At 40.5% G+C, this 13,841-nt stretch overlaps 1 protein-coding gene across 1 annotated transcript in view; it reads right to left on the reverse strand.

The window, feature by feature from the left end:
- Positions 1–13,841, reverse strand: part of Obi1 (ORC ubiquitin ligase 1) — a 45,488-nt gene that overhangs the window by 12,746 nt on the left and 18,901 nt on the right. Inside the window, exons 4-5 of the mRNA XM_051160937.1 lie at positions 12,541–12,789; positions 8,908–8,996 (exon numbers count right to left, since the gene is read on the reverse strand). Coding sequence (XP_051016894.1) covers positions 8,908–8,996; positions 12,541–12,789 — 338 coding nt within the window. The remainder of the gene's footprint in view (positions 1–8,907; positions 8,997–12,540; positions 12,790–13,841) is intronic.

The following is a 13,841-nucleotide window of genomic DNA, read 5'->3' on the forward strand; positions in this document are numbered from 1 at the left end:
ACTTGTAGTTAAGGATTACTCTGCTGGAACCTGATGTTCTCAATAGACATTATCTGTGTGTGGGGCAACATATGCGAAGAGGAACACGTTACTCCCTTTGGAGGCTAGTCTCTAATAAGGCTTGAGCCTACACAGGGCCACTTGGAGTCATAAGGAGAATTACATACTGTAGTGTTTTCTAGGGTTTTTTTTTCTTCCCTGAATCACTGATGACAGAGACTTGGTCTCTAGTCCTTTGCTTGGAAACTGTAACTAGTGAATCACCTTTTCCAAGTCCCACCCCAGCCCCAAGCAAGCGCTACTCTCTCTATGCTATCAGTGAGATAGATTCATTTTAATTAGGTAAATCTCACTTTGTTTTTTTAAATTTACTAAAGGACTAATCTTGAAGATAATCAATCATCTATGGGAAAATACTATTTTATATCCTTTTACATTTCTAAAGGTAAAAGCAGGTATATCTCCAAAGCATAGTAATTGTAACAAAATTTCAACAGCAGAAAACATTACTAATGAGTGATAAATCATTCTTAATACTCCCTAGACAAATATATGTATATGTATTTTTCACTTTTGCTAAATCCTCGTATTCTTCTCTGTGCCCATTCTCTCCCTGTATATGGAACACTCAAAATAAAACAAAGAACTGTGATCTAGCCACCCTGTACTTATTACTCAGACGAGCTACTGAGGACTAATGTGTGCTCAGGCGGCTATGAGAAAGGACTATAAGGTAAGTGGAAGCCATCCTTCCTGTTCTCAAATATTCATTCATAATCTTTCTGACAACCACACTGCTTCATTACCAACATGCACTGCAAGCAACTAAAATACCCTATCAATACAATAGAGACAAGCTGAGGGAGAACTGCAGTAACTGTCTATCACCAATTAGCTGTATATCCAGAGAAGGGCCCCTCAGGCACCCAGCCCAGGGGCTGTTGCTCGAGTGGCTGTCACAGTCTGGCCCCAGGGTATCATCAGGCTTCCCCTGACCATCTACAAGCTCCCCTTCTGGGAAAACCAAAGGGCAGAGCAGAATCAGTCACCACATCAGGCTAGGGTCAAACACCAGGAATCACTGTGTTTGTCAGAGCATCATCTGGAGAAACAAAAGCAGCTGGACTAGGTCAAGAGGGGAGAGAAGACCACACCAGCTGGACCAGCCCTGCAGCACTGGTAAGACAGCAGAGGGCACTGCCATGCGGGCCCATCTAGGGAAAGCAGACTCACGAAATACTACTGAGCCACAGCTTAGAGCCAGCACAGAAAAGGTAGCCTAGTGTACGGAGAGACTCATAAGAAACCCAGGACTGGAGGAAAGTAATCTCTAAAACACCTCCTCTGTTCCCCTCTCTAAGAGACAGAAGCTTTAGAAAACTTCTTGTTCTCCTCATCCGGAGAAAATGCCAACCTCTGAAGTCCTGTTCTCTTAAAACTCGTACATACTCTGAGCACATAGAGAAACTCAAAAGTCTTATCACTTTGGTTACTTTACCTGAAGTGCTAGTGTAGCTAGGTGTAAGGGCAGCTTATTTCTTCTGGGTCCCCAAAAGGAAGTTGTGCGTGCATATATAGATATATATTTATATAGTGTAAATATACATATGTGCATTTGGAAATGTACCTAAGTGCCCTGGGCTGGCAGAGTAAGTTGCTATGATAGTCATGATGGTGATCAAAACACAGCATAATTACCAAGGTCCTGATTCTCAGAGTAATCATAATAAAAGGAAGGCACTCCTCTGCCTAGGGAAATTGCAGAGGTCCTCAAAGATACTGGGCTAGATTTCAAACAATAGGGAGCCATTGACTTGCAGTACTAACAACAACAGCAATAATAAATAAATAAATAATGCTAAAAACAACAACAAAAAAAACAACTTCTGGGCAAGACTAGGGAAGATGAAGGAGAAGTGTGGGCCAAGGCATCGAGTCAGCCCAGGGAGAAGCCCCACATGACCAGAGCAGAAAACAAGGAGAGGCAAGAGAAAACCAAGACTGTTGAAAGGTCAAGCCCTCAAGACCTTGCAGACTGGAGTAAGAAATTTGAGCTTTACTATAAAGGTGACTGGGAACCACAAAATGTCATAAAAAAGAAAAGCAAGTTGATCAGATTTATAGTCTAGATTTGGGCAACAATAAAGTAGATACTCAAAGGGAAAAAAGCAAGTAGTGAGGTTAAACTTATGTAGATCTATAGGCTACTGGGAATGAGATGATAGTTTTCAGATGCAGTTCTAAGAGCTATTTTCAAAAGGATATCTGAACAATACGGTGTAGAGTCAGGAGAAATGGTAAAACCCTAGCAACTCAGTGAGTAGTGAAGTCACTGAGAACACAAACAAACCCAAGAGGAAAAACAATTTCTGCATATGGTGAAGTATATTGCATATAATTATTAGACACATACAAAGAAGCATCCCTCTTCTTTATTATTTGTTACATGTTATGGTTCTTTGTTATATGTTGTTATATGTTATGGTTAGAATGAGAATGTCCCTCATAAGTTCATGTGTTTGAATGTTTTGTTTCCAGTTGGTGGAAGTGTTTGGGAAGGATTAGGAGGTGTGGCCTTGTTGGAGGAGATGTGTACTGGGGATGGGCTTTGAGGCTTTAAAAGCTCACACCTGCCTCAGTCTTTCTCTGCCTCTGTTTCCTGTCTTCAGATCAGGATGTGAGCTCTCAGCTACCGCTCCATTGCCATGTCTACCTGCTGCCACACTGCTCACCATGATGGCCAAAGACTAAACCCTGAATCTTGTAAGTAAGGCCCCAATTAAATACTTTCTTTTATAACCTACCTTGGTCATGGTGGCTCTTTACAGCAAAACAATACTAACTAAGACACATGTTACAGCAAAGTATAGATTAGTTCCTTTAATCCTCTCAATAATATATTATCTATAAAAGTTGAGGGTATCAATAAGCTAAATTATGTGTCTAATGTTATCTACTTGTTAATTTGTTTATATAACCAGTATTTATCAGGTACTTTCCAGGTTTGAGACAGTGAAAAATACAGGCCTCAAACTTCTCACTCTTTTGAATTCAGAGTTCAGAATGGTGGAGACAGACAACAAAGAGATAAACAACTAAAGTACTTTCAGGGAGTGAAAAGACTGTAATGAGCATGCTGTAAGCCTGGCTGAGCGCTAACTGTGGACTGTTATAGGTACACTTAACCCTGAGTGTAACCTTTATAGTAGGTCAGGTGCACTGGCCGCATTTCAAAGAAGCCCATAAATAAGACGGAGAAAACAGCCAGCGCTCAGTCCTAGGGGGTCTAGCACTGAACCTGTGTTCATAATCACTACACTTGAATATTTCCCTGTGTGATTTTCTTATTCCGGCCTTGTGACAAGACATGTAAGGGATAGGAAGCAATGAAGGGCAGGGGCTGGTTTCAACAAGGGAAAGTGCCTCTGATGTTCCACAGAGGCACCTACGTACAGATCAGAAAGTAGGACGCCAGCCTTTGAATGTCCTAGAAGCAGGAACCTGGGGAGAGGTGAACTGCGGAGAGTGGAGAAGGAAAAGACAGGCACTGAAGAGCTTATTCAGAGACTGGATTTCCTTCCTGGAAATTCCCAGGCAGTTTCAGGCAACAGATTTAAGCAAATTGATTTATACTTTGTCATAGACACTTTCGGAAAGTAGCAGAAAATAAATTGTGCAGAGGACACAGGGACAGAGTGGAGGCACAGAAATGGGAACTCAGGGAGCCTGCTTCTGGAGCTAAGCGCTTACCTACCATGCTTTGTGCTAAAAAGAGTATAAACATGACTGCTGTCCAGGAAAAGAAGTAGGCCAATCTTTACCTTTTAAGTAGGCTTAGACAGTTTGACACGCTGGGAGCTGATTATTAAAGCCACACAGAAAAGACCGGTTCAAGAAAACAAATGCCTTTAACTTCCCCTAAAAGGAGGTCTAACTGACAAGCTTTGAGGTTGTTGTGCCGTTCAGTAAGCTGCATACAGGGAGACATCTAGCCCAAAAACCATACCAAAGATACAACGATAATGTATTATACCCAGATATAGATGTATAGAAAGAAAAGCCACTGAATTCAAAATCCAACAATATATGTTTTAGATAAGTGACATTCTACATTTTATTTTTAAAAATATTTGCCATGTACACATGCATGTGAGTGGAGGGTGGAGGCATGTGCATGTGAGTAGCACATGGCAGAGGCCAGAAGAGGGTATTAGATTTCCTAGTACCGGAATTACTAGCACTTATAAACCACCTGATGTGTGTGCTAGGAATCAACACTGGGTCCCTCCATAAGAGCAATATGCACTCTTAACTGAACCATCTCTCCAGCCTCAAGTTCCAAAATTTTATACTTTGGGCTTTATACTCTCACCAGCTGAGGTGACTCAATAGCTGAGGACTAGAGTAGCTGCTTTGTAATAACTAGCCACAGGGCGCAGTTTCTGCCCACTATGGTGTGAACTGGAATGTCCCCTATTGGCTTATGTTCTGACTACTCCATGGAAGGCTGCAGAGCATCTGGCTGGGAGCAGGTCACTAGGCTAGAACTCTGAAGGTTGCTGGTTCTGTTCAGGTCTAGCTGTTGGCTGGTCCACGCCACCTGAACACTGAGTGGCTGCCTCAGCATTCTCCCATGTCTTCCAGCTTTGGGGCTGAAAGTTCCATGAAACAGTAAGCTAACAATAAGCCTTTCCTCATTTTAAATTATCTCTATTGGGTGCTGGAATCACAGCAATATGGAATGAGCAGGGAGGGTCAGTACCAAGAGCTGGAGTGAGCCTGGCCATGGAGTTCTTGGGCCTTTGGAAATGGTTGGTGGGAAACTGTGGAAGAGTTTGAAGATGTAGGACTAAATGAGTCTTCAAAGCCTCTAAGTAGAGCCCAATGGGTGACCCCAGTGGGGATTCTGAAGGCCAGAATGCCAAAAGAAGTGCTGACAGTGAGGCTTAATTCATAATAGTTTGTCAGAGAAAGTTTCTAGAGAGCACAGCATTCAGGCTGTGAAATGGCTACTGCACATGCTGGAGAGATGGTTCAGTGGTTAGGAAAATGTGTTGTTCTTGCAAGGACTGGAGTTAGGTTCTCAGCGCACAATTGCCTCTCCCTCCAGCTCTAGGGATCTACTCCCTCTTCTGGACTGTGGGCATCTGTACTCACATGTGCTGATACACACACACACACACACACATACACACACACACACACACACACACAGAGTTTATAGTCAGAACCAAGAGCAAAGAATGGAGGGTTTTAAAACCATGCAGTTTGGCACCAAAAAAAAAGGGTTCACACCTGAGTCAAAGCTTTAGGCAATGTAGATGTTAATGAGATTAGTATCACTAAAAGGGAGCACGCACTTTACACTGCGACAATAGGAGAGATAATTAAAGGTGTTGTCCTACCTACTGAAAGTCCCCATGTAAGACTGCAAAGGCATTTGGAATTCATTTAAAACTAGAAAGCTGAATGGGCCTCCTGCTAGAATAGAGCCACCTAGTGAGATGCTTTCCCAGGTTTAACCATGCAAGCAGACTGCTGTGTATGCAAAGGGGCCACACTATTTCTCAAACTGGCAACAGCCTGGTGTTGTTCATGTGGTACAGGCATACAAAATACTAAACTGAAGGCACTATAATAAAATAAAATGAATTTTAAAAATCCATGAGGCTTGGTAGCAATCTACAGCTGGACTCTCTTACAGGAAGCCCAGAAGCATGCTATGGGTCAAGCTTTGAGGTAAAGTCTAAGATGCAATGGGGAATCCCAGAATTTTAGAGATGCCAGAAAAATGGTGGAACAAGTATGAAGGAAAGCTTTAGTGGAACCCAAGACAGGCCACAAAGCCTACAAGTGGCAGGGCAGTAGGGCAGGGCTGTAGCCCAGTGGCACCCAGAAGATACCACCATGTATCTTGGTGCTGAGCATGGAGCTACAGGTTCTAATGTTTGTCCAGTCTTTTTTTTTTTTTTTTTTTTTTCCCAGTTCTTTTCCCTTTTGGAATGGAAATGTTTATTCCACTTTATGTTGGGACATGGGGCTTTTGCTTTGATTCCACAAAAGCCCACAGCTAAGAGGTCATTTCAGAACGTTGAGTCTTTCAGAATCAGACTGTTTAGTCTATAGGGACTTTTGAACGCATTTTGTATTATAGCATGGACAGCAACTGTGGGACTGTCATCTGTCAGAGTGTCATAGCTTGGATATGTTATGTCCCCAGCGGCTCATGTTTTAAATACTTGGTTGCCTCTGTGGCATGACTGTGAAGACTACAGATCCTTTAGGACACAGACCAGGTTGTGAAAGTAGGTTACGAGAGGGGACCTTTGTAGGTTATACTCACTGCTGGGCTCTGGCTAGCTCTCTGCTTCCTGGTCCATGTGATACGAATAATGAGCTACCTCCTACTCCCACTGACATGAACAGTATCTTCCAAACTGTGTTCTGACTGATAGCGAGATATCTCTGAAACTGTAGTGCAGAATAAATTTTTACCCTTAAATTGTTTCTGTCATGTAGTTTTGGTCGCAGTGATGGAAAAGTAACTAATGTTGAGTACCTGGGGTGGGGGGTACAAATAGGGGAAGAACCTGTGTGAAGAACTAAGGAACTTTTAATCCCTTATAAGTAGAAATGTCACAATTCTTCAAGTTAAATGTCACTAAGGAGTTCCTAAATCCAGCAAGTACAAACGCAACCATATGTGCTGACACAGCTTAGGGACAGTATTTGGAATCGAGGAAATTGAAAAACTATGAAAAATTCAGTTTTGAACTCTTCCCTTTGGTGTGCTCCCATTCTGTACTACTATGTGTGGGTGTGATGCTCTTGATATATCTCACTATATAGTCGTACTAAGAACAAGTCTTTGAGGCTGGCAGTGGGTGCGCACACATTTAACCCCAGCACTTTGGAGGCGGAGGCAGGCAGATCTAGTAAATTGGAGGCCAGGTTGGCCTGCAGAGTGAGTTCTGCGTCACTGATGGCTACACAGAGAAACCTTGTCTCAAAAACCAAAACTGATATAGCTTCTAAGTTTTCTCTACTCTGGGGTCTAAATGTAAAGTGCACTGTCCCGTGTGACTGAGAACAGTGTGCTCAAGTTGTGGATGTTTCAGAGAACACAGCGTGTGTACAGAGTGGAAGTAACCCTTTACACTCAACCAACGGGACAAGAGAAAAAGAACTGCTCAAGGCACTTGCTATGCAGAGAAGGAATGGGTGATTTTTCTATGTTTGTATTTACTTTTAAATTCTTAAAATTTCATATTCTTTTTACACAAATGTAAGTGTTGCTCTGCAGTGAACCGTATTTGGGAATTTTCAGCTTGATCAGCTTCTCTCCCACCAGGATTAACTGATGCCGAGTAAACAGGGTGTAAATCAAATGCAATGCATTTAACCCCTCAGTACTTTGCAAACTGATCTGGAACAGGAGTCAGCTCGAGTCACTGGTCAAGGGCAAGGGCTCCCTTCCTATAAGCAAGTCAAAGACAGCAAAGCTGCTGTGGGGTTGGATGCGGGGCTGCTGGTCTGCAAGCCACGGAGGCCAGACTTCCTCAGGTGAGAGTCTCCACTTATTTATTCGGTAGAAGTCATGGATATTTAAAAGCACACATCTTTGTGGCTAGCATTAAGTTTGAAATCTGGTGGGCAACTTTTCAAGAAATAAAAGCTACAAACAAAATAGCTTTCATTCCATTCAGCACGCTGTGGGAACAGGCTAATGGATAAGCATTACTGTGACTGGCAGGGCGAGCTGCCAATGACAGGGCTCCAAGCCCACATAAAAGCAACACTTTCTCAGCTTATTTCACTCATTTGTCAAAGTAGGACATTATATGACAGGAAGGAAAAACAAGGCTGGAGAGCACAGGAGAAGGAAACATTTAAAAGTAAAAGTTATACCCTTTTTTAAAAAAAAACCAGTGGTTTGTAATCTTCCCTTTGTGTATTTAGGATTGACTTTTACCATTTCCTAAACCACACTGCATCCAGCAAGGACTGTTTCTTTTCTGGAGTATATACTTCCAATATTGGTTTATCCTGCTTTGTCTTCTTACAATAGAAAAATGAAGGCATTCTGAAACAGATCCTTCAGAGAGACTGTGCCTTGGCGGCCATATTGTCTCCTCATCTGCCTGTTTCTTCAGGGTGGTGGGGTAGGTAAAGACCCCAAACATGCTCCCATCTCCTTTCCATCTTCACCCCTTATCTCCTAATTCTTTCTTACCACTTTAGATAGACAAATTAAGTGTTAAGTAGGTCAAACTTTCAATTTCTAACACAGAGTGGTGACTCTGCCATCATAAAGGACCCATCCACTCCACAGACGTCTCATATAATCAGTTCAAGAGATGGTGGACAATGCCCTATTTATTTCAGCCAAGGCTTTCCTCACCACTGTTAAGTGCTCAGAGTTTGAGGTGCTCCCACCTGCGCCCAAATGCTACTTTCACTTACTACTTCCACCTACCACTGGGCAGACTTAGATAGGTGAGTTAAATCTCTCTGCGCCTCCATCCCAGTACTCTAAGTTACATCCTACTGTACCAGGCAAAGAATGCATTACATGAACAATTAACTATTATCAAGATTATGTCAGAAAACAGCTAAAGGGCAGTTTTCATCTCAGTATTCATTAGTACTATTAAATAGTTATATGTAAAGCCAAGTGAAGGCTCATTTGTCTTAGGTAACATAAAACAATATTTTTATATATCAAAGAAGGAAGAGTTAAGAATGAATTCCTTTCTTTTAAATTAGCCTCAACTAAAGCTAAGACTTGCACTTGATGTTCAGAAACATTCGACTTTTCTAATTGACAAGTCAAATGGAACCACAGTCCATCAGAGAGTCAGTTTAAAAGCACCAACGAGCAGTGACCTCACTCTGTGAGATACGTACTTTTGGGGAGACCTATTATCCACTTCCGCCTTCAGGCGTAAATTCTCCCTCAGCAGGCCACTGTTTTCCAACTTCAACTTTTTATTTGCCTAAAAAAAAAAAAAAGAGTTAAAAATAATTAAACACAAGCTAATATAAAAGTACCTTGTAAATATTAAGACATGAGCCATCTGCTTACAGCAATATCAGAAAATTGAATACTAGACACAGCCCTCAGAAATGTAAAATCACCAGTGGGAATAGTGTGAAACTGCAAATACAAGTAGGCATTTAAAATGTACATTCCCCAAGCACTTTCTAAATCCTGTACTTAGGGAAATAAAGTTGTGTTAGTTAGCTAGCTCAGAGCCACTAAGGGACCATGCTAATGGCAAATATATGTGTTTCTTTTTTTCATTTTACCATAATTGAATGCTTCAAACAAGGTAAGATTACATCATAAGCAAGTATTTACAAATTAATGCTCAAGAGTTAACTCTTAAGCCATGAGACTCATTTCTTGCTTACTACCTAAACAACTTCTTTAGTGATAAATCTAACATAAGTAAGCTATTCATTTTCCTTCTTCAAAAATGTCTTTTTTATTCTCTGTCTTCCAATTTCTGATACTCATAAATTTGGGGCAGTATTTTCTTATAAGTTCCACCAACTGTCCCTGGACATACATAGGTAAGAAAAAGTCCTTCAAGCATGCCTTTTCCCCCTTGATTTGTACAACACCTAAAAATTACTAAAAGTATTTAGTGGTTTGACTGGAATACAGACTGTCTCAAAAAGAATAGAGGAAAGCTAGAAGCTCAATATCCCAGATGGCCTAAAGAAACCTAATGCTCTTAGACTTTACAATTGTCTTAAACGTTTCCTTGTTTAAATTCCTGTCACTGCATTTGTACAATTCTAACTAAAAATAAGCTCTATAGATTTGCCACCAAATTTCCTCACCCAGCAAGGAAATTGGTGAGAATATTTGTATTCACAGCTAACAGGTAACAGAATTACTGTCAGGAAAAAAGAAAAGGTAGCCTAAGAAGTATTTAAAATATATGCATTAAAAACATGTATGTGTTGTTGACTGACTTCTGTAATGTATTACTTTATCGACTTACATACAACTGTGCTTCGGCAGTAACAAGAGGAGGATAGTGGACATGCATCTGCAGCCTATCTCCTTACTTAAACTTATCAGGTTCCTTTTGAACTGGTTACTGAGACCCATCATTGTAGGCTCTGAGCACTTGCTCACCTTCACAGATGCATGCAAACCAGGATGGTGGAGGGTTAATTCTTTAAGTGACTGATAGACACCATTAATGCCCCCTGAAGATAGAAGGCAAGCCATTTGCTTCCTCATATATACAAACAATGAATTAAGCTTTCAAGCACAGTACCATAAAAGGAGGCACTTAGTGAGTATTTTTGATGATAACAACAAGCTTAAATTAGAACTCCCCTGATTTCCTTCCCTGCCCCCACCTCCTAAAACAGGTATTCCTATCAGTATGCTTCAAGGTCTCTCACCAGTCCTGTGGCTTTTTAATACTTCTCCTTATAGGCCGCATGGCTTTTAACTACTAGAAGCAAATAAAGGTTACAAACAGTAGAGTTCTGCCTACTGATGGAACCTGGGAATAATAAAGACTATAATTATTGTGCAGTCTCAACTTGGACTGGTAACAATGTTTCATGTTTCCAAACTCAGCTAAGTCCAGGAAGCATCAGAAGTCCATTTACGCACACCAAGTTGTCCTTTGAATGGCTTGCATTCCTGCATCTGACTCACATCATTGTTTGTACTTCATATTTGCGTTTTGTCTGTCGTCAGTGTTTCTTACTCATTTATGGCCTATTACCTAAGACTATCACTGGGTATCCCAATCAGGATGATTAGCTATTCCAAATAATTCTGATGTCTTAGGATGGCTACAACCAAAGAATTTAAAAATAACTGTGTTTTTATATACTCTTCTTTTCATATATACCACATAGTGACATTATAAAGCCAGAATGGATTCTGCATAGAGCTTCATGCTCTAAGAAGTATCTCTGCCAAAACTTGAGTAGCCACAGGCCATCTACAGCTTGCTGGTGGCTTGGGTAAAGGCATGGACTTCTCAGGAGAAACTGTCTATCGATAATAGTATAGCTCCTCTGATGTCATACATTTTAAATTCTCTTACTTTTCAACAAAGGTAACATGCTTACACTAAAGCTGGATGCCAATACAGAAATACACTACATACTTCCCTCATAAGAATGCATGAAGTATGTATGTAGTTTCTTTTTCCTGAAAGCAGTTTCCCTCTTCCTTTCATACTGGCTTTTTACAAATCGCACAGCATCTGTTTTGTATATGGAAAGTGGTTTACACTGACTTGAAGATGTTTCTCTACTCACTGAAGATATGAGAGCTAATATGGAATGGTTCTTCTGTGAAATAGCATATGGAGCCCATTAATGACTTTGTGGCTCAGGACTCAGTAATTCAGAACAAGAATAGCATTTTAAGGGAATACAGATAGGTTAAAAGGGCAGCGGTACAAATGAGTGCCATAAAGCGATATGCAGTTAGCACTACTTTTCTCCAGGGCAGGTAATCCTCAAGTCAAGCTAAAGGCTGGTCTTCGTTCCAGAAAGCAATATAACCCCTGTCACTGCTCTAGTGCTCATAGCATGCATCTTTATCTCCTTGCTGGATTTAAAAAATCCTGTTTTTCCCCTAACAGGTGTTCCCTTTATCTTGTTAGGTGGGTAGCCAACTAGGACGATGAATCAGCCTCATACATGGTGTTACTCCTTTGCATAAGTGCTCTAAAGTAGGTGCTCATGGCCTTCTCTGAATTAGTATACTTTTACTATGTAGTCAGATTCATCTTTCAAAAACCAGAGAATGGTAGTGCTAGGAAAGATGTGGTTAAAACCTTTTGTTCAGCCAGGCATGGTGGCACACGCCTGTAATGCCAGCACTCAGAAGCAGGGGCAGGTGGATCTCTGTGAGTTCAAGGCCAGCCTGGTCTACAAAATGAGTCCAGGACAGCCAGGGCTACACAGAGAAGCCCTGCCTTGAAAAGCAAACAAACAAAAAACAAAACCTTTTGTTCAGCTATGTACAGAGGGACACAGTAGTAATCCTAACACTAGGAGTCTGAGGCAGGGGGATGGCTGGTTTGAGGCCAACTTGGGCTACATAGCAAGTTCAGGACAAGCATTGGCTATATAGCAAATCTTGCCTCAAAACACAAAGAAATGTTTCTTTGCTAAGTAGAGAAATGGAATATGTTTGTTTTAATGTACAGAAAGCAGCCACTGCTGTAAGCTTTAAAAAAACAAAAAGGCAGACCACAAAGAAGGGGAACAGAATCCTATGCTTTAAGAGAAGACAGCTCTTCCAGAAGCACTCTCACAGAGAAGCACTGTCATACCTCCAATTATAGTCACAAATGCAACCACCTGAGATTTCTTGGCAGCTAATGATTGCTAATGAGAATTCGTTTTCCTATTGTACATAAATGCTCATCCACGCCCAGTTCTCCTCTCACAAATTAGCTAATGGGAGTCAAGGTATATGGCTACTTAAAATACTGTGTAACTTTAAAAATAAGCATAATAGGTTTACGCCCCAAGACTATAACTTACCTCTTTCAACTTATCCACATCATCTTTTACTTTTTCATAAATGTCATTAGCTGTTCTGAGCTTTTTCTTCCACTCTGTTGCTGTCTCTGGGTCAATTTTACTTGGATTATCTGTTGTTAGATGTTTGTCTTCATTTTGACTTCCCTGCATCAAGGCTAAAGGATCCAAAATAGTCTTGATCTGTGACTCCAAGCTCAAATTTTTACTTTTAAGTTCTTCTACCTCTTTCTGCAAACAGTCTATTTCATCCTAAAAAGGTACGGAAGTCAATAATTAGATATAGACTAATAGCTTATGTATGCTAAGCCAGAGTCAATGTGTTCTTGAATATTATACTCAGACTTTTATAAATACATGGGCCTTTTATATGCCATGACAGTTTTGTAAGGAAAAAGTCAGTTTAAATTCTCAAAATGTATTTTGACCTCATAAAAATTGGTATCGCATTGCTTACGTTTTAATTCAAAGACACTTCTGCTTTTTAAAAAATGCCACAAGCCTTTGACTTTGTTTAAGATATTATCAGGAAAATAACAAAAGACATTGAATTTCAACAAAAAAGTATATTCTAATTCAGAAGAAATAACTGAAGCATGTTAATTGTTTTATAGAGAGAAATTTTAAAAAGTACTGGTCAAAATAGTCAACCATAATTTTGTCTGAATTTTTATTTTTGCTTCTATATCTGAAGCAGGAATAAAATCCTTCCAGTTTTCATCCCAGATTAATACCAGCAGTGGGTCTTCAAGCACAAGTCAGAGCTACTCCAAATATCTGCTTTCCTACTCTGGAGAGGCTCTTCTTAAAGGTGATGCAAATGCTTGGGATAGCCTCTTCTCTCTAATACCCCTGATTCATCTATATTGGACACACTGTTTTAACCTGAGACTGGCAAAAATCCTATCAGAAAATAAAGTCCAAATGTCAGCACTTCCTTCCCTATCTCCTGCTGAAATGCAGCTGCCATTGTGGCAATATTACAAGGGAAGAGCATCAACAGATGATTTATTTGGCCATGAGGACCTCATGAATGAGGCGATGCTGGTATGTGGGGTATGAGTAATCACAGAATGGGTTGCTGAGCGAAAGAAAGAAAAGAAGAAAGGAAGGAAGAAGAAAGAAAGAAAGAAAGAAAGAAAGAAACTGAGTTCCAGCACTCTTTCTTCCCTGGTCCTTTTGTTTCTCATCATCGGCTTGATAATCTCTTAACTTTAGGTTGTAGTACCATAAGCCAAATAAATTTCTTCTTATTGAAAATTACCCAGTTTAAGGTGTTCTGATTTTAAAGAAACAGAAAACAG

The sequence above is a fragment of the Acomys russatus genome, chromosome 18 (assembly GCF_903995435.1).
Source record: "Acomys russatus chromosome 18, mAcoRus1.1, whole genome shotgun sequence".
NCBI classification, from domain to species: Eukaryota; Metazoa; Chordata; class Mammalia; order Rodentia; family Muridae; genus Acomys; species Acomys russatus.